This window comes from Cottoperca gobio, chromosome 6 (assembly GCF_900634415.1).
Source record: "Cottoperca gobio chromosome 6, fCotGob3.1, whole genome shotgun sequence".
Lineage (NCBI taxonomy): Eukaryota > Metazoa > Chordata > Actinopteri > Perciformes > Bovichtidae > Cottoperca > Cottoperca gobio.
Genome location: NC_041360.1, coordinates 12,165,952 through 12,182,394, shown reverse-complemented (window position 1 = coordinate 12,182,394; position 16,443 = coordinate 12,165,952). Strand labels below are relative to the sequence as shown.

The 16,443-nt window shown below is 38.5% G+C and overlaps 1 protein-coding gene across 2 annotated transcripts in view; it reads right to left on the bottom strand.

Annotated features, from left to right (window-relative positions):
• Positions 1-7,929: 7,929 nt before the first annotated feature.
• Positions 7,930-16,443, bottom strand: part of rhcgb (Rh family, C glycoprotein b) — a 10,367-nt gene continuing 1,853 nt past the window's right edge. The window contains exons 3-11 of one of the 2 annotated variants that reach the window (XM_029433716.1): positions 15,645-15,795; positions 15,142-15,289; positions 14,885-15,051; positions 14,495-14,632; positions 13,970-14,106; positions 13,704-13,828; positions 13,483-13,556; positions 12,718-12,785; positions 7,930-8,119 (exon numbers count right to left, since the gene is read on the bottom strand). In XM_029433716.1, coding sequence (XP_029289576.1) covers positions 7,930-8,119; positions 12,718-12,785; positions 13,483-13,556; positions 13,704-13,828; positions 13,970-14,106; positions 14,495-14,632; positions 14,885-15,051; positions 15,142-15,289; positions 15,645-15,795 — 1,198 coding nt within the window. Of the gene's footprint in view, positions 8,120-12,406; positions 12,441-12,717; positions 12,786-13,482; positions 13,557-13,703; positions 13,829-13,969; positions 14,107-14,494; positions 14,633-14,884; positions 15,052-15,141; positions 15,290-15,644; positions 15,796-16,443 lie in introns of those variants that run through there. The other variant, XM_029433717.1, reaches the window with a different exon arrangement.

Sequence of the window (16,443 nt, the reverse complement as noted above, 5' to 3'; positions counted from 1 at the left end):
ATCAAATCTGTGTTACGGTCGTGTTTTATTTTGGTGATCAATTAGGAAACAATTAATTATTGCACTGGATTACTACCCTACAGAAATGCTACCCTGCAGAAAAGCATGTGTTTTTATATTGAATATTTCCAACAGCGTTTTATCTTTAATTAAAAAATAAATCACATTAAAATAAATCTAGAATAGACATTGTATTTAGGAGTCAAGCCTGCAGGACATGTCCTTTCTCTCTTTTGGATTCACACGGTAATGTGTGTGTGGATCGTGTGTGAAAGCGTTTGAGTAACCTCACATTACGTTTTAATTAGGAGGAGCAGACAGAGGGACGTGTGTTGAATCAGTGTGGGAAAGAAAAGTTCATCAGACACAAAACTCAGTGGACAAAACTGACCCTGCCTGCTATTAAAATATATAATAAGCTTTCGTTCATTCCTCTCATATTTTATTTATCAGGAAATTGTAAACGGGTCATTTTTTTATAGCATGACACGTTTTGCAGATTTTTCACTGCAACAAATTTGAGTCTTAAACTAATGACATAAAAAGAGTGTGCTATATTTGAAAATCTGGATAAATATATATGTGTTGATATATGTGTTTACTTTAAATCCAAATGTATTGCTGCCCACCAGTGCCCAGTTTGGACGATTAATCAGGTTTTGGGATTACAGGCCTTTCTGGTGTCAGTCGGACCTCAATCAGTGTCCGTCTGATCTGCGTCCGGAGTCAAACAACAGATGGACATGCGCAGGGTCAAGAGGGGATTATTTCCCTTTTTGTAGGCTATTTGGAACACAAGCAAAATGTTTAAACACCGACCTATGTCCAATAATAAGAGCACCAGAATTGAGTAAGTTCCTCTGTCTGAAAATACATAAAGTTTCATTAATTAGTGAAGATACACAAACAAATAATATGACAGATGAAAGCTTTGTGTTTTCAATTTAAGTTATTGTTAACGTTTTCACTCTTTATATTTAAGTTTTTATGAAATTTAATGAAAATATATGTTATCACATCTGTAGTATATAGGCCTAAATGTTATTAAATGTTATGATCTGATTAAATATGAAAGAGAAAATAAAAGTCATTGTGTTTTAAATATAGCAGGCTGTAATAGTATCAAAGTGCACAATCTGCATACTGTAAATATGCCTATAACAATATTTTTTACATTTTCAGCAGCATTTCTTTCAGTTTTGCACTTGAAATGAGTGTAAAAGTACCATCTCCGTATGTGAGAGAAATTAATAAAGATAAAGAACTTTAAAGAACTAGAAGATACATTATGAACGTGTATGGAACATCCAGAAAACAAAAATAAAGGTTGACTATTTAATACTAAATATTAACTATAAAGTGAATAACACAAATAAAGTGAGGACAAATGTGAGTTGCAATAAAGAATTGAGCTAAATAAGTTAGAGTGAACAGTGTTTATCTAAAATCATACTCATGTAGCAGAGGAGAGTTTGCACATGGAGGGCCGTGTGAGAGTCAGCATGTTTTCAACCCATCCAAATGCTACAGAGGCTGATTTCAGTGATTAGTTCCCCCCCTCTGGATGACTGGAAACCAATTAGTGAAATCATCCTCTGTGGAGGGTTTGAAGGAACGAAAGCCTAAAAGTTTCAATTGATTTTGTAAAAACTGTTACACTGGTGTGATTTTCATCATTCATTTCCCCCCTATTCTGTTCATTTTACCTCATGCAAAAGCAAATGTGTGTTTTCTTTCTGCAAACAAATGTTAGAGAGCTCCAGGGATAACCATGACAGCTTCAGTGTCCTGTCGTCCTTCTGCGGAAGTAATTGCTTGAATCGGCTACTTAAATATTGTTTTTTGATGAGTGACTTGTGAGGCGTGACTGCTGGTCAGGGACCTGTTGGGGTAGTCTCTACAGGTCAGCAGGGGGTCAGGGGTTATGGTCTGGACAGTCCCCCAGAGGACATTAAACAGGCTGGAAAGACGCTGAGGTCAGGAGCCATCTGAGCCAGAGCCAAAGGTCAAAGGCCGCTAATTAAGTGGCTATTTCTTGCTATTCCCCATTGACCTACTGGACTCAGAGACAGACAGGAAAAGGCCTGAAGAAGTCAATTTACAGGAAGTTAATAATAAAAGCTGGTTACAAGAGAAAACGAGTGACTGGAACAACAGATAATATAAGGGGGGAAATAACAACAGGTTCACCTCCGAGGAGCTTTTTACATATAAAAAATAAAACCCACTTTTAAATTATCGTTATGCTTGGATTTAGAGAGGACAGTTTTGCAAATCAAGAAATAAATAAAACCATGTACTATATTTATATTTTTTAACATCATTCAGAATTGTATACAAGAGTATAGCTGCAAACAAACATTGATGGATGTCTTTTAGTTCAATAATCTCACATTAAAACCTTTAGAAGCAACAAAAGAGAGAAACATAGAGGCAGGACCTCAGAGCTCAAGTTGAGGAATCCTAACATTTTGGAGGGAAAGTCGGTAGAAGCTGTTTATGCCTTTCCAGCCCCTGAATGAGCCTATGTGTATGAACCTTTAGCATAAGAATGGAGATGGGGCCTGTGAACTCCTCTGACACTGACCTCTCTCCCAGGATGTGAATAGTATCACTCAAGGGCTGCCCGGCAGCCTTTCAGTCAGACCTGAGCCTTGCCCTCGCCTAAAACTCCTAATCAGGCTGATTTAATGTATCCTACAAGTCCTTCCTCACCACCCACCCCACTGCCGCTTCAGAGGAGTCGCTCTGCAGCCATTTACTGCAGCACACACACTCCTTACAGCCCTGTCTCTGGGCCCCTGCACTTTGGGAAGTTAGAGGAGCTGGTTTGAAACAACAGGGGGCCCTTTCTCCGTCTGGGTCTCTTTATAATCAATTGGTTCCTCCCCTAAGGAGCTGATGCTTAATCCAAACTATGTTGAATTTCTCAAATAGTTTAGGAATGGAAATATGTAAAAAGAAAAGCAATTTTTGAAAGGCTCCAGGATGCATAACATTTTCCATCACCTACAATTGACTGTGGAAGCAACAATCAAACATGAATTACATAAAGAAATATAAAGACAAATAACATTACATTACATTACATTAAGCTTTTTGTTAACATGTATTTTATTGTACTAAGTCATATTGGAGCATAATATATAACTTTGTCAAGGGAACAGAACAATAAGGAGTTTTCTGGAGAAAAACATGTGTAGTGCTGAAAGGACAGCGCCAAGTAGAAACTGATCCTGGAACACACTCATTTATCAACAAACTCAGCTCAAAAGGAAACATTACAGACCATCACCTCAAAATAAAATGTAAAATCACCACAAAAGGCTACCAAGTATCAAAGTGAAATTAGGTATTTTTATAAAAACGGGTTAATATTCCTACAATAATCCTAAACAGTGTTAGAGGTCCTTTGGGTTGGGGTTTAGCCTAACTGAATAAGTGTACTTTATCAGGGTGTCTCTGGGATATTCCTACAAAAAGCTTTGGATATAGATAGTTTTTAAATAACATTTTAAATTATATTTCAATGATCAAATATATTTCTGTTCCTTTTGAAGATGACATATGACTAAGTCTAATGTTTTTAGAAAAAAAAAAAACCCACAATATTTATTTCGTTCTCTCACGTGCTTGTTTTTGTTGCTAGGATGTTCATTTACACCTTTTCAGCCAAATTGCCTCCATTGATTGTTGCATAACACCATCAGTGCTGCGTGCACCGCCTCTTGTTGCAGCTCGCGGCCTGTAATACAGTTAATGGACCTCCGGTGTAATGTACTGTACTTCCTCTGAGAGCCAGCCTGCACGCGATCGGTGTACTCTACCAGTCTTCTATTACAGGACACATGGCACATGAATGATTGTCTCGTGCGGGTTTAGTGATACTATAAATTCAAAATAATGTAAATTAGATTTTTTTTTAATTTTTAATTTTGACCGCTCCCAATTGTTAATAACGCATAATATTGCAAATATAATGCGAACATCACTTTTTTTTTTTTTTTTTTTAGGAATAACCAAATATTCGAGGATACAAACAGTAACGATTTTATGTTAGACAGCCAGGCCCATGTGTGTGTGTGTGTGTGTGTGTGTGTGTGTGTGTGTGTGTGTGGAATATGTTTTCCTCCACAAATAACCGAGCCACAGTATGACGCTCGCAGTTTACTGCCCTTTGATTTTCGTTACAACCGTTTTGAGAAGAAAAAAAAGACAAGACCTGTTTTTATTTACGATATTCTCTGAATTGGTTTTCGTGAGGCGTCATAACGAAAATGAATTCCAATCAGATGTAGCCTTGTAAAGTGCAAACATGCTGTCACGATTTGGACAATAATGCATAAAGGATTTCACGTAAAGGATACCGGCAAGTCGATAACTCTATCGTTGGTGAATAAAAAGAAAAAGGTTGTATCCTAATTTAGTTTACGATTAAAATAAAAGTAAAATACCTTATTTTGAAAAATCTTTTAAAATAACTTTATGAACTCTTAACGTTGTATTCTCTACCTTGATAGCTATTTCATGTATTGCTATTTAAAGTGGACTCCCTATTACATTCGAAATGTAATTTACACACCCTAATCTAGAAAGCTTTCTAACTCGGGTTAAAAAGCAGGTGGAATCAGTCGATGTAGGTTGAGGTTTTCGTGCGGGGGGCTGTCCAGTTTGGTGCTGGACAGGCAAAGGAACTTAGTCTGTGTCCAGGATAAAAACTAACTGAATGCCCCTCCTGAGTGTGTGAGCTAGTAGAGGAAGCTTTGTGTGTGTCCGATTCTTTATGTCCTTTTTGTCACCGTCTACACATCGTCTTCTGCATATGTGGAGGACAACATTCAATATGAGACAAACCCTCTGCTCTGACTGCTGGTCTTGCACTTCCCTCCTTAAATTGTGGTTTACATCCAGACCAGTCTACTTAAATTCGCTTGAATGTAAAAGGTTTCCACAAGAAATTAACTGTTTACAAATATACATCTGAGCAGAGGAAGAATAATAAACTTAAAGGGCCAAGATACAACTGTATTTCCTTGTGTTACCTTTTGTTGCATAATGTCAATAAAGATCATTGAATCCTTAAATAATGGGGGATAATATATATATTTTTAGTTTGATAAAAAAATCAGAAATGCAGGTCTACTGAGTGAAAAAGATCAAAGGGTTTACAGGAGACAGGAGGGAATAAAGAAAGTGACAGTATGTGAGAGAAAGAGAGATGAGACACAATTAGCTCTGTGCGCATGCTCACATGAGGCTCATCAGAGCTTCACACTGTGCGGGTTGGCATTTTTCAAAAAGCCACGTGAGGATGCAGCCGTTCCCCTCTCTCACAAATCTGTCATGACATGCTGGTTAGCTCGGCTGTGATTGGCTGAAGATGATGTGAATCAGCAGTCAAAGGTGAAAGGTAAAATGTAACATGGCTGCTTGAAAATGACACTTAATGCAGCTGAAAGCGGATTCTCTTTATTAATAAACAACAATTATAGATGAGCATTTTAGGCTTAAATATGAACAAAATATTCATTTGCACTACAAACATAATTTGAGTTTAAATTAATATTCCTGCAGAACAAGAGAGAGAGAAGCAATAAACAGAATAAAATCTACCCGTTTGTTTTCCTGGTCTTCATATCTTGTCACAATAATTTTGAACGGTCTGCTTGAGGTCTTTCGGTCCATCTCTGCAGGAATTCAAAGCCACATTCCAACAGGCTGATTTTAGGATGATTTACCATTCAGCATTCATATGGACACAGGGGACTTGAACCGTGTCTGATGTGTGGCTGCTGTGTTAGCCTTTGACCCCAGACTGTCTGGAGGGCCTCAGTGACAGAGAGTCAAGGTCAAGGGGAAGGGGGATGGGGATGGGCGTGGGCAGCATCTGATGGGTGGAAGGACTCCCTGTCTGGGAGTGCAGAACCCAGACAGTCCCAGCCGTCTATCTGAGGGGAGACGGTGTTGTGTGTGAACCCCTTTAGATCCCCACGTCCTTCCCTGTCTGTTCCCTCTCACCTCCGTGGCCCTGGAGGGGGAAACAGGGAGCGCTGGTGTCTAGAGACCAGCAGGGTGATGGTTCCCAGGCCGGGGAGAGACACAAATCTGAATATCACTAATCCTTCTGATGTAGATAAACACAAACCCACAGCCTTAATTTACCCTTTTAATTTTAAATGTGTCTCTGTCTTAGTTACACAAAAGCTTTTATCTTTAACTCTGACAGTGAAGCTCTTATTTTTTTACTTGAAAATTGGATGAACTGTACATTTCTATTAGTATTCTTTTATTCAATAATGTCACTTTTTTACCCCTAACAACAACAACTGGGAATTTCTGTTTTTTTATTCTTATTCTTATTACCCTATATCTTAATATTTATCTCTATAGTGTAGCTGTATAGAGAATAGTTGTACATGCTGTACATGACAACATACAACATATACTAAACTCAGACCATGTACAGCATATTACTAGGCTCTATAATTGTTTAAATTTATATTTGGAGTATTGACCAAATTTAGTTTGTTTTGATTCAATTTTCAGTTTCTATCTATTTATTAACTGATATTTTAAATACATTTAACATTTCAAAATGTCCAACATATTCTGTAATACTACGTAATTCAGAAAGTATTGTACATTTGATCTGAATGTAGGCATTTTGCAGGTTAGGATGAGGGATTGTGACCCCTTACAAAACACATTGTCCATCTGTCATATTTCAGATATCTATGAATTGATATCAGTTCCACCACAGAGTGAATTTCTACTCAAAACTCCTCAGATGCTTTCATTTAAATAACAGTTTGGCGGCCAAAAGAGGTAACATGGTCCAATATTTCACACACAAAAAACAACAAAGATTATAGAAAAGTCAAGACAGGAATAGAGATTTGCGAGGCACATTAGTCACATCAACACCCCTCAGATTTATCTTGATCATTTATAGGGTCCCAATTGTTACGTTGTAAACTAATGGACGAAACTACTAAACTGTTTGTTAAAGTTAAAGCAAATAAGAATCTAATATCGTCATTTATAACATCAGTCATACGGGCCATTTTTCCTCAGAAGAAATTTTACGTACAATACATTATGTTGGTAATACTTAAAGGTCCCCTCCAGATGTGCTTAAGTGCTACTTGCAATTTGTGTCTGATTTTATTTTTCCACACAAAAAGTTAAATTGCCTGGTTAAAATTGCTAATACTGCTTCGTCCTTGTTCAAATATTTTCCTGTTGGACATGATTAGCTTTCAAACTAGCTGTGATGTTGCAAATCCTGCTCTTACAAACATGTCCTGAACTCAGATTCTAAGGTGAGCACAGAGACTGAATGTGAAAACTGCCTTCTAGTGTCAAACTCTGCACAATGAAGCTCAAATATCGAAATGAAATAACCTAAAAAAAAACTCACTTTGGACTAGAGGTGGGCTTTAAGAAGGGTTTTAAATATAGGGTTTGAAATTAGGTCTATAACAGATTATTTGTTACATTATTGTAACGTGCTTTCACCACCACTGCCAGCCAGGCTCTCAGGTGATTGAACATCTATAAGCAGGAGCAGCTCCCTCTACAGGTAACAAACGGTGCCACAGAAACCTACAATACTACAGTATATGCCCTCAACTCCCATGTCCACTGCCAACTAACATAACCTGCCACAGACACACACACATAAATACACACACGGTCACAGATATGAGGCCCCCCAGACCTCCCGGGTGATCTGCAGTGGAGCGTGTAGCCACCTGTCAATCAACACATCTCAGCCGCCTTAAGAGAGACATTTCGTCTGGGACAACGGCAGCCCGTCCCTCCCCATACATTCTGCCTCCCCTAGCAACCATCTCCGGATGACTGAGAGGCTTTGTCCCCTCACAACGGGAGTCCGCCATTGAACCCAGGAGCCCGTAGCAACCAGAATTAGAGGGTGCCAGAAAGGAGTCTTTTCTGTGAAACGTGGGTGAAAGCTCTGTTCTTGTCCCTTCGTCTGGGATTCATATCAGGGGCCTGAATGGCGTCCCCTCCTCCTTTTAAATGCTGGTGTAACGGAGCGTATGAAGCGGCTAGCGGTGAGCGGATAGGATCATGGTTAATCTGCTGTTCCTCTCCACTGTGGTCCGATAGGGACACTTAAGCAGCCTCTGTGGACAGTTAGTGGCGTGGGGAGGCCTTTGGATACCTGGGGAGGCCAGAGCTGGGAGGTTCATCAGCAGGGGGGTGATGGGCAGTGGTGTAAGACTCAGTTCATTTAGTCAACTAAATGTACCAGTAGGCCTACAACAGCATATAGGCTACTCCACTACAGAAGTATCATCAAACATTTTACTTAAAAGTTAAAATACTGGTTCTGCAGAAAAATGACTTCCATCACTGATATCGGCATTAATGCTTTAGTGTGTGAGCAGCATTTTGTTGGTGTAGTTAGTCAAGGTGGAGCTGATTTGAACTATTTTATATAGTTGAGTGGTTCCCAGCTTAAGGTTTGAGTCCCCTCCTCTGTTCCATAGGTGGAAGAAGTATTCAGAGCCTTTACTTCACTGAAAGTAGGCAATCAATAGGCCTTCCACATTATAACAATACTCCAAGTAAAAGTCCTCAAAATGTTACTTAAAGATAAAAGTATTAACAGGTAAATTAACTTAGAGTATCAAAAATATAAGTACTCATGCAGAGTGGGCCCTTTCGCAGTGAAATATTGTTGTATATATTGTATTATTATTAGCTGATTGTATGACCTTACCTTGTTACTTGTAAAGTAATTAGTAACTGGCTCTCAAGTATTTGTGATAAAAAGAAATGCATAAAATGACATTCAAGAAAAGTATACCTTAATAGATTTACTTTAACACAGTGAGTGTGTCGCAAAATACATCTCGATGATTTAAGGGTTAGGAAAGAAAAAACAATGTTTTGCAACACACATTCATATCAATGTTTTCAGAAACAGACAAGGGGCCCCAACTGGACAGTACTTTTTTGTAAAGGGCCACAAGCCAAAAAGGTTTTGAGCCAATAAATTATAATTTATATTTATAACATGTTAAAAAATAAATAAATAATGTGAAGGCAGCAGCTATAGTCCCTGGTGATGAGGACAGGAATGATGTTGGGAATTATGGCATCTCTACGTGCCAGTATTAGGCATCAAAAAGACAATCCAGATCTAAATGGTCAGCGAGGTTTTGGAAGTCAGATGCACCTGCTGAGAAGTAACCTTTAGGGGACACTGAAGCTACACAAAACGTGAGCAGATTAAGTATAGAGAGAAAAGAGTAAGGGCTTGAATAGTTTATGACCAGTTCTATGGACTTGTGGTTTCTTTCAATAGGGGCTTTAACTGCTCTCTTTATGAGGGAGTGAACATGAATCCCTGAATACTTCTCTAACTGCTGTAGATCCTCGTAACCGTAAAGTGAATTCAAGGGAGTTTTACTGCAGAGTGACTGACACGTATGTGCAAACTGTAAAACAATCAGATGAATACACTGGCGACGTAATCACCACTAGACATACTACGTCGTTTTCTTAGAATAATGGTAAAAAATTAGAAAACAAAAAGCCAAATAGCCACAGCCAGGTGCTCTAACACGACCTCCCACGTTGTACTTAGCCCTGTAGTGTTTAGAACATTTTGCATCACCACGTATAGAAGATTACAAACTAATCTCAACCTACAAACAACATCGCTGGCATGCAGAGAAAACATGCTTTTCCTGGTATGGTCTTTATCATTAATGAGCGTCTCTGCGGCCCCCTGTATGGGAGTATGTTTTGTGCAGCTCCCATTCTAAAGCTCTCGTCCTGCACCCTCTTTCCCACCCTCTCCTTCCCCCCGACCTGTCAATCAAAGGCCATGATTGAGCCCGGATGGCAGGCAGTCAGTCATCAGCAATGAAAGTGAGGCCTCCTTCTCTGTCTGTCCCTCCCCCTTTTCATGCCCCCTTGCCTCCTCAAGTTTTTCCATCTCACCTTCTCCGTGGCCTCTGGGTCCCTCCCCTGCTATCCCTGTACAGTTTGTGTTTTCCCCCTGTGGAAGTCACATCTGTGGTCAGTGTCTGTCCAAAGGAGGGTAAACGTCAAACATGGCTGCCATGATGCCATAAGGCTTGGCTCCCTCAACGTCAGAGGGGAAGGCCTGGTATCATTTATAAATAAGTCTGATTTAGTTTAAAAAGGCCTAAACAGCATTTGCCCCATAAGTGACTGATGAATAAACATGAGTAAAGTTGGGGCGGGAACTGCATGGGGGTAGGATGAGGAGAGGCCCGGTTTGTGTGTGTGTGTGTGTGTGTGTGTGTGTGTGTGTGTGTGTGTGTGCGTGTGTGTGTGTATTTGGGGGGTATCGGGGGCAATGAGGGAGCCTTTCTTCCCAGCAGGGCTGCATCTCGTTTAATTGGAGCACTTGTGGCACCATTACCTCCTTTACTCAAACACGTTACTGATGACAAAAGAAAACAGCTCTAAGCTTGCCTTTGTTAGCGAGGAGACTGGACGAGGCCATGGATTCCTCGCTGCTACTCATGTGTGGGAATCATCCGCACTCCCGCCATGACCTGCTGCCTGCCTTCGATCAGTGAAACACCGCGACCAGTTGGAACAGAAGACAGAACACGTGAAAAATACTTTACAAAATGATGGACTGAAGTGCTGTTTATCAGATACAGAAATAAATCGATAGTGAAAATGTCATTCAGTGTTTATAGACATCGCGATCTATTTACAAGACTATTCTTCTTAGAATAAATCTACTTCACATTTATACTAAAATAGAACCAATATTCAGTGTATAAATCCACAGGAATTATCTCTATCAATCAATTTAAAATGATAGACTCAAGCATATGTGTGCAGCCCTGCCAGTGACCTTGCCCTTTTGCTACCCTTTGACTCGAGGTCATGATGATGAGGCCGGCCTCTAGTTTGTTTTTGGTCACCACAGTGTCCCGAGAGAGCAATAAGGGTGTGACCTTTACCCTCCGTTGTACTGAAGGGCTTTTTAAATGAGGGAAACAACTTTTCCTTATTATTTCCTGCTCTTTTAAGTGGTGAATCTTAATTTTTCAATCCATTATATTCTACAAAAATGATTTGTTAAAGTGATTAAAAGGTATTCAATGACTTTACTATACTATACATCATTTGTTGTACAATGAGGCACAACATACAGTATATCATGCAATTTACGACACTGTATTATTAATTCTTTATTCATTTTCAAAATTACATTACCATTAATAAACGTTTCACTTTTCAAAACCCCATTGTTTAATATATTTTTGAATACAACGTCTAAATGTACAAACATCAGATTTCGACAAAATCATTTATTTCAGATCGATAACGTGAATAAACATATCTGCTAACACTTTACTTTAACCTTCTTATTTAGCATTTATAAAAAGTACATACACATTAATTAAATGGTTTAACACACTATGATGTAATTGTGAGTATATTTCACGGTTTATTAATGTATTTCTAAGCAAAATCCTACTGTGGGCCCCCATAGGTGGTGTAAAAACACAAGACACAACTCTTAAAAATATCCTTTTATGTGCATACAACTACATTATAGTGTCTTATAAGCCATTTATCAAGTGTTATATAGTGCTTTTAAATGCTAAGGGAGGGTGGGTTTAAGTAAAGTAATCCATAATCAGTAACATTATACATAACTCTCATTGTATCTGAGTGTAAAGGTTCTCCTTGAAGACACACAGAATTAAGAAGTTCTGTTTTTAATACATCTAATTGCAATATTAGGAGAAGCAACTATGTAAATAAACATATAACAAACAAAGCTGACAGCATAACGTTGCCAAAAAAAGTCTGTGTATTCTCTTCAAATGTTACCTGCAGTCTCTGACGTCACACAGACAGAACGAAATCAAAATCATGAAAAACAAAGATGTGAAAATCCAGAGCAAAGTGCAATTCAAGTGGGTCTGAAGCAAATGTAAAACAAAACATTGTTTAAATATGTCATTACAACATTACATGTTTAAGTTAGTTTAAGTCTGAGCCTTTACATCTTGTTTTATGTGAAACAAGAGCGAAATCCTGCAGTTGTAAGTAAATTAAAAGTCTATCAATGTTGAAATGAGGTAAATCACTAGTACCGGTTTAATGTCACTCATATTTAATATTAAATATTTGATTTAATATTATTTGATTAAACTTAAAAATAAATATCTTGGAAAACAAAATGTTATTCCACTCGCAGATTTGAGTCCAGGCCAAACTACCTGACATACATTATATTCACAGTTTGAAACACAACTGATTTTGATTGGAGGGGAGTAATCGTATCAAATGAATATTTATGTCCAGCAGGTAAATAAATAAAACAACCGTTTGTGACAAAGACAGATATCCATCATGATCAAGGCCTTTAGCTTCAAGTCTGCTGCATGCTGAAATTTGTTTCCACTCTGGAAAGAAAGATCATCACATAATGTGTGAAAAACAATGACATCTCATAGAAAAGAATCCCAATCATATATATATATTCTAGATATTCTAAACAAAGGGCAGGAATTACAATGAGTCACATGTAGTCTACGTAAATTTGGATCTGCTGCCACCAAGAGGAAGATGAAGGCAACACATCCCACACTAAGAGAGGCACAACCTGCATGGTTTGTTTGGTGTGAGGATATCATAACTTACCAGTAACCCTGTTGTCAGATAAACTAAAAGGACACTTACACGTCTTTGTTCCGCATGTGGTTGTTGTACTGAAGGACTGGTTCGATGCTCTCTTCATCTTGAGGAAGCTGTCGACAATTAGAGTATTAACAACATGGGGGAGAATAATAATCACATGATCAACCAACTAAACTAAATGTATGCTATGTGCACTTGCTAATGTCATACAATGGAAAATGATGAACTGTTTACTTCTTTGTAAATAGAGGTGGCAGAACGACAGTAGCCCATTTACTAGCGTACGCAATGAGTGGAAAAACAGGGTGAGGAACACAAAACAGACACATGTTTTATATGTGTAGTCTGTTTTCATACTTATCTACACAAAAGATCACATAAGATGTGTTGTGTAAACATTATTACAATCTTATGTAGTTTGAATGAAAAAATTAAAAATGTGTTATTTAAGCATTCCCCCCCCCCCCCTTATGAGAATCTCTTATTGTATTGCATCACAGCTGGACTCGGTCCCAATTGGCTCCTCACAGTAAAGAATAACTGAAATTCTTCCGGTCAGATCTGATCGGAGCAGATTAACTGAAAGGCCTCCAATCAGCATCTCTGTATTAGAGCAGCTGATTGGTGCAGACAACCAATCAGGGTCAATTGTGACAGTTTTGTCAAACTCATTCAGTTAATTTCACTTTAACACATATTTAACATATGTAGAACATTATAAAAACACCACTCAAACAAATCATTTAAGTATATAATATCTGTTGTTCATTCTGGGAAACTTTATGGTTGTAGAGAATAGTCTTTCACCTCCCAGTAGGGCTCATCATCGAAACAATTGTCATCTTCAGGATCTCCCCAGATAGGTAATCTTAAAATACAACCTGAGAAGAATACAAATAAAGTCCTTATCCCAACGCACACAAGCACACACATCTTATTCAAACACAGTAATGCCACAGTTATCAACACACTGTATATTTTCGGTCGTATGGTCAAACTGAAGGCAGTTTGCAGTGTTTTTTTCTTACCGACAAGGATGCCTCCGCCCACACCAAAGCAGATAGCCACACAGAGGCCTGCAGCCTGGTGACCACCCTGTTGACTGGGTGACCTGTCTTTGAACTCACCCTCGAAGTCAAAGGTGTTAATGAGCCTTAAACACATAAAAAGGGGAACTTACAATGTTGTTCTTTTAAAACAAAAGACCATATGTGGCTACAACAATACAAATATTGCTTTGCTGGTTGATAAAAAAGTTAAAGTTACACAACCTCTCTATTTGTAAGCCACTCACCCTTCAGTGCCATAAACAGACTTCGATGCGGCTGCGGCAGTAATGGCTCCCACAATGCCACCTATGACTCCTGGCATGGCGTGCAGGTTATGGATTCCACATGTGTCCTGGATCTTCAGGTACTTCTCCATGAAAGGCTGAGAGAGACGTATAGATAGTTAGAATTATCTGAGTTTTCTCATAAATCTTAACGGCTCAGTCTGACTTTAGACTTTAGACTGACAGTTGACTTAAGAGCAGTAAAAGCAGTAAAAGTAATGAGTGGCACATTTAGGAAATCACCTACTTTGCTAAAAACAATATATATATGTAGTTAACCCTAACCCATCATAGAAAAATATAGACAAAAAGTTGGAATTAATCAACATATAAGAAATTAGGAAAACATTTTGGGTAAGTACATTTTTATATGCATTTGTGTATTTCTGTAGCTATTACTTGGATTGCTTGATGAACACTTTCAAAAACTAAACTGAGGCATATCTCATAATAGCGTTAACACAATAAAGCAGATGAATACCATACCGTGAGGTAGATATACCCCAGCGTGGAGATGATACCACAGCAGAATCCCACAATCAGAGACCCGTAGGGCATCAGCATGAACTCTGCTGCAGTTCCCACTGCAACACCTCCAGCAAGAGTGGAGTTCTGGATGTGAACCTGAAACGCACATGCAGACAAAAAGCATCTGTTAGTCACAGAAGAAGAACATTTTAGATTTTTAAAATAAAGTTTGTGTTTGTTTAGGTTAAGTCATGCACGTCGTGTTCAACAACTCAACAAGGCGATCTATTCAGCATACTGTCAGCTTGACAAACATACACACCTCCTCACATCATACTCGTGTCCATCAAAGCTTAACTTTATGAATTTTTATGAGTGACAAGAAAGAAGAAAAAACAAACTGGTCACCATGTCTAGTTTTCCATGCTTCTGGAAGAGGCTCGAAATGGCCACAGTAGTGAGAACAGTTGAGGTCAAAGCCAGGTAGGTGTTGATGGCTGCTCTGTGCTGCCCGTCCCCGTGGTCTGTGATGGCTGAGTTGAAGCTGGGCCAAAACATCCACAGGAAGAGAGTGCCTACACAGAAAGCGGGGTTGACTTTAAAATCCAACAGATCCAGTATTGTGAAAGGAAATAAAAAATAGTATGTAATTATATCACGCCCACCAATCATGGCAAAGACATCTGAGTGGTAGGCGGAGCCCTGCAGACGACTGCTCTGGTTTAGGTTTGGCCGATAGAGCATCCAAGAGATTGAAAGACCATAATAACCTCCAAATGTGTGGATCACCATGGAGCCTCCAGCATCTTTGGCCTTCAAGAGAGAACATATTAGCAATAGTAATAGTAGCAGTAGATCCAGTGGTTACAGCTATAAGACTGTTAGGAGGTTTTTTACTTGGTTGTTACCAGGCAGCTGCAAGGTGGAATACATTACAAAACATAAGCAAACAAGACAATGTAACCATCAGACACAGGATTTGGGCATATGCCAAGTTTCAGAATAAGAGGGCAACTGAACCATGAATAAACAAATCTTAGAAAGACAACCAACCGTGTGTTTGGAGAGTTGTAAAAACATCATTAGCTATACCATTTACCGTGTTTTCCCATTTTATTGATGCAGCTGAATGATATCAAAACAAAAATAAATATTTTTTTCAACTTACATGTATTAGATCCAGGATAATATATTCCTCCACAGCAAACAGTGTGACCCCAAACAGAGTCAGAACCAGCAGCTGGACTGCACTGACTTTACCAAGCACCGCCCCGTAGGCTATTAAGCAGGCCGCCACACAGAAATCAGCATTGATCAGGCTGAGGAGGGGTAAAACATTTCAAAACATAGGGGACAGACAAAGAAATATGAGATCATACGTAATCAGCGGTGGACTCCTCAACACTACTCAACTCAGTATTTTAGCAGATATACTGGCTAACTTGTTAATGCTAATGGTGATCCTAATAAAGAAACAAAGTAAGCTTATTTATGGATTGTTGATTACCTTAGCTGTAGAATGAGGTCAGACTAAGTTCTTCATTCTTTGATAAATGACCACTTACTCAGGCTCAACCCAGGAATATGTTTTACCATCTTTATTGTTCATACTATACACCAACTCCTGCATTATAGCAATGTCCCTAATAGGCAATGTCTGTCTGTCTGTCTGTCTGTCTGTCTGTCTGTCTGTCTGTCTGTCTGTCTGCCTGTCTATATACAGTATATATATATATATATATATATATATATATATATATATATATATATATATATATATATATATATATATCTGTCTATCTATCTGTCTGTATATCTATCAAATCTAGTTATCCGACTCCAATTTCATATCCACATATTTATATATTATTACACTGTACAGTATTTAACATTTTACAATCTGTTTTATCTTATTCTATTTTATATGTATATATTTTACTTAATCCTGCATTTTACTTGCTACCCTG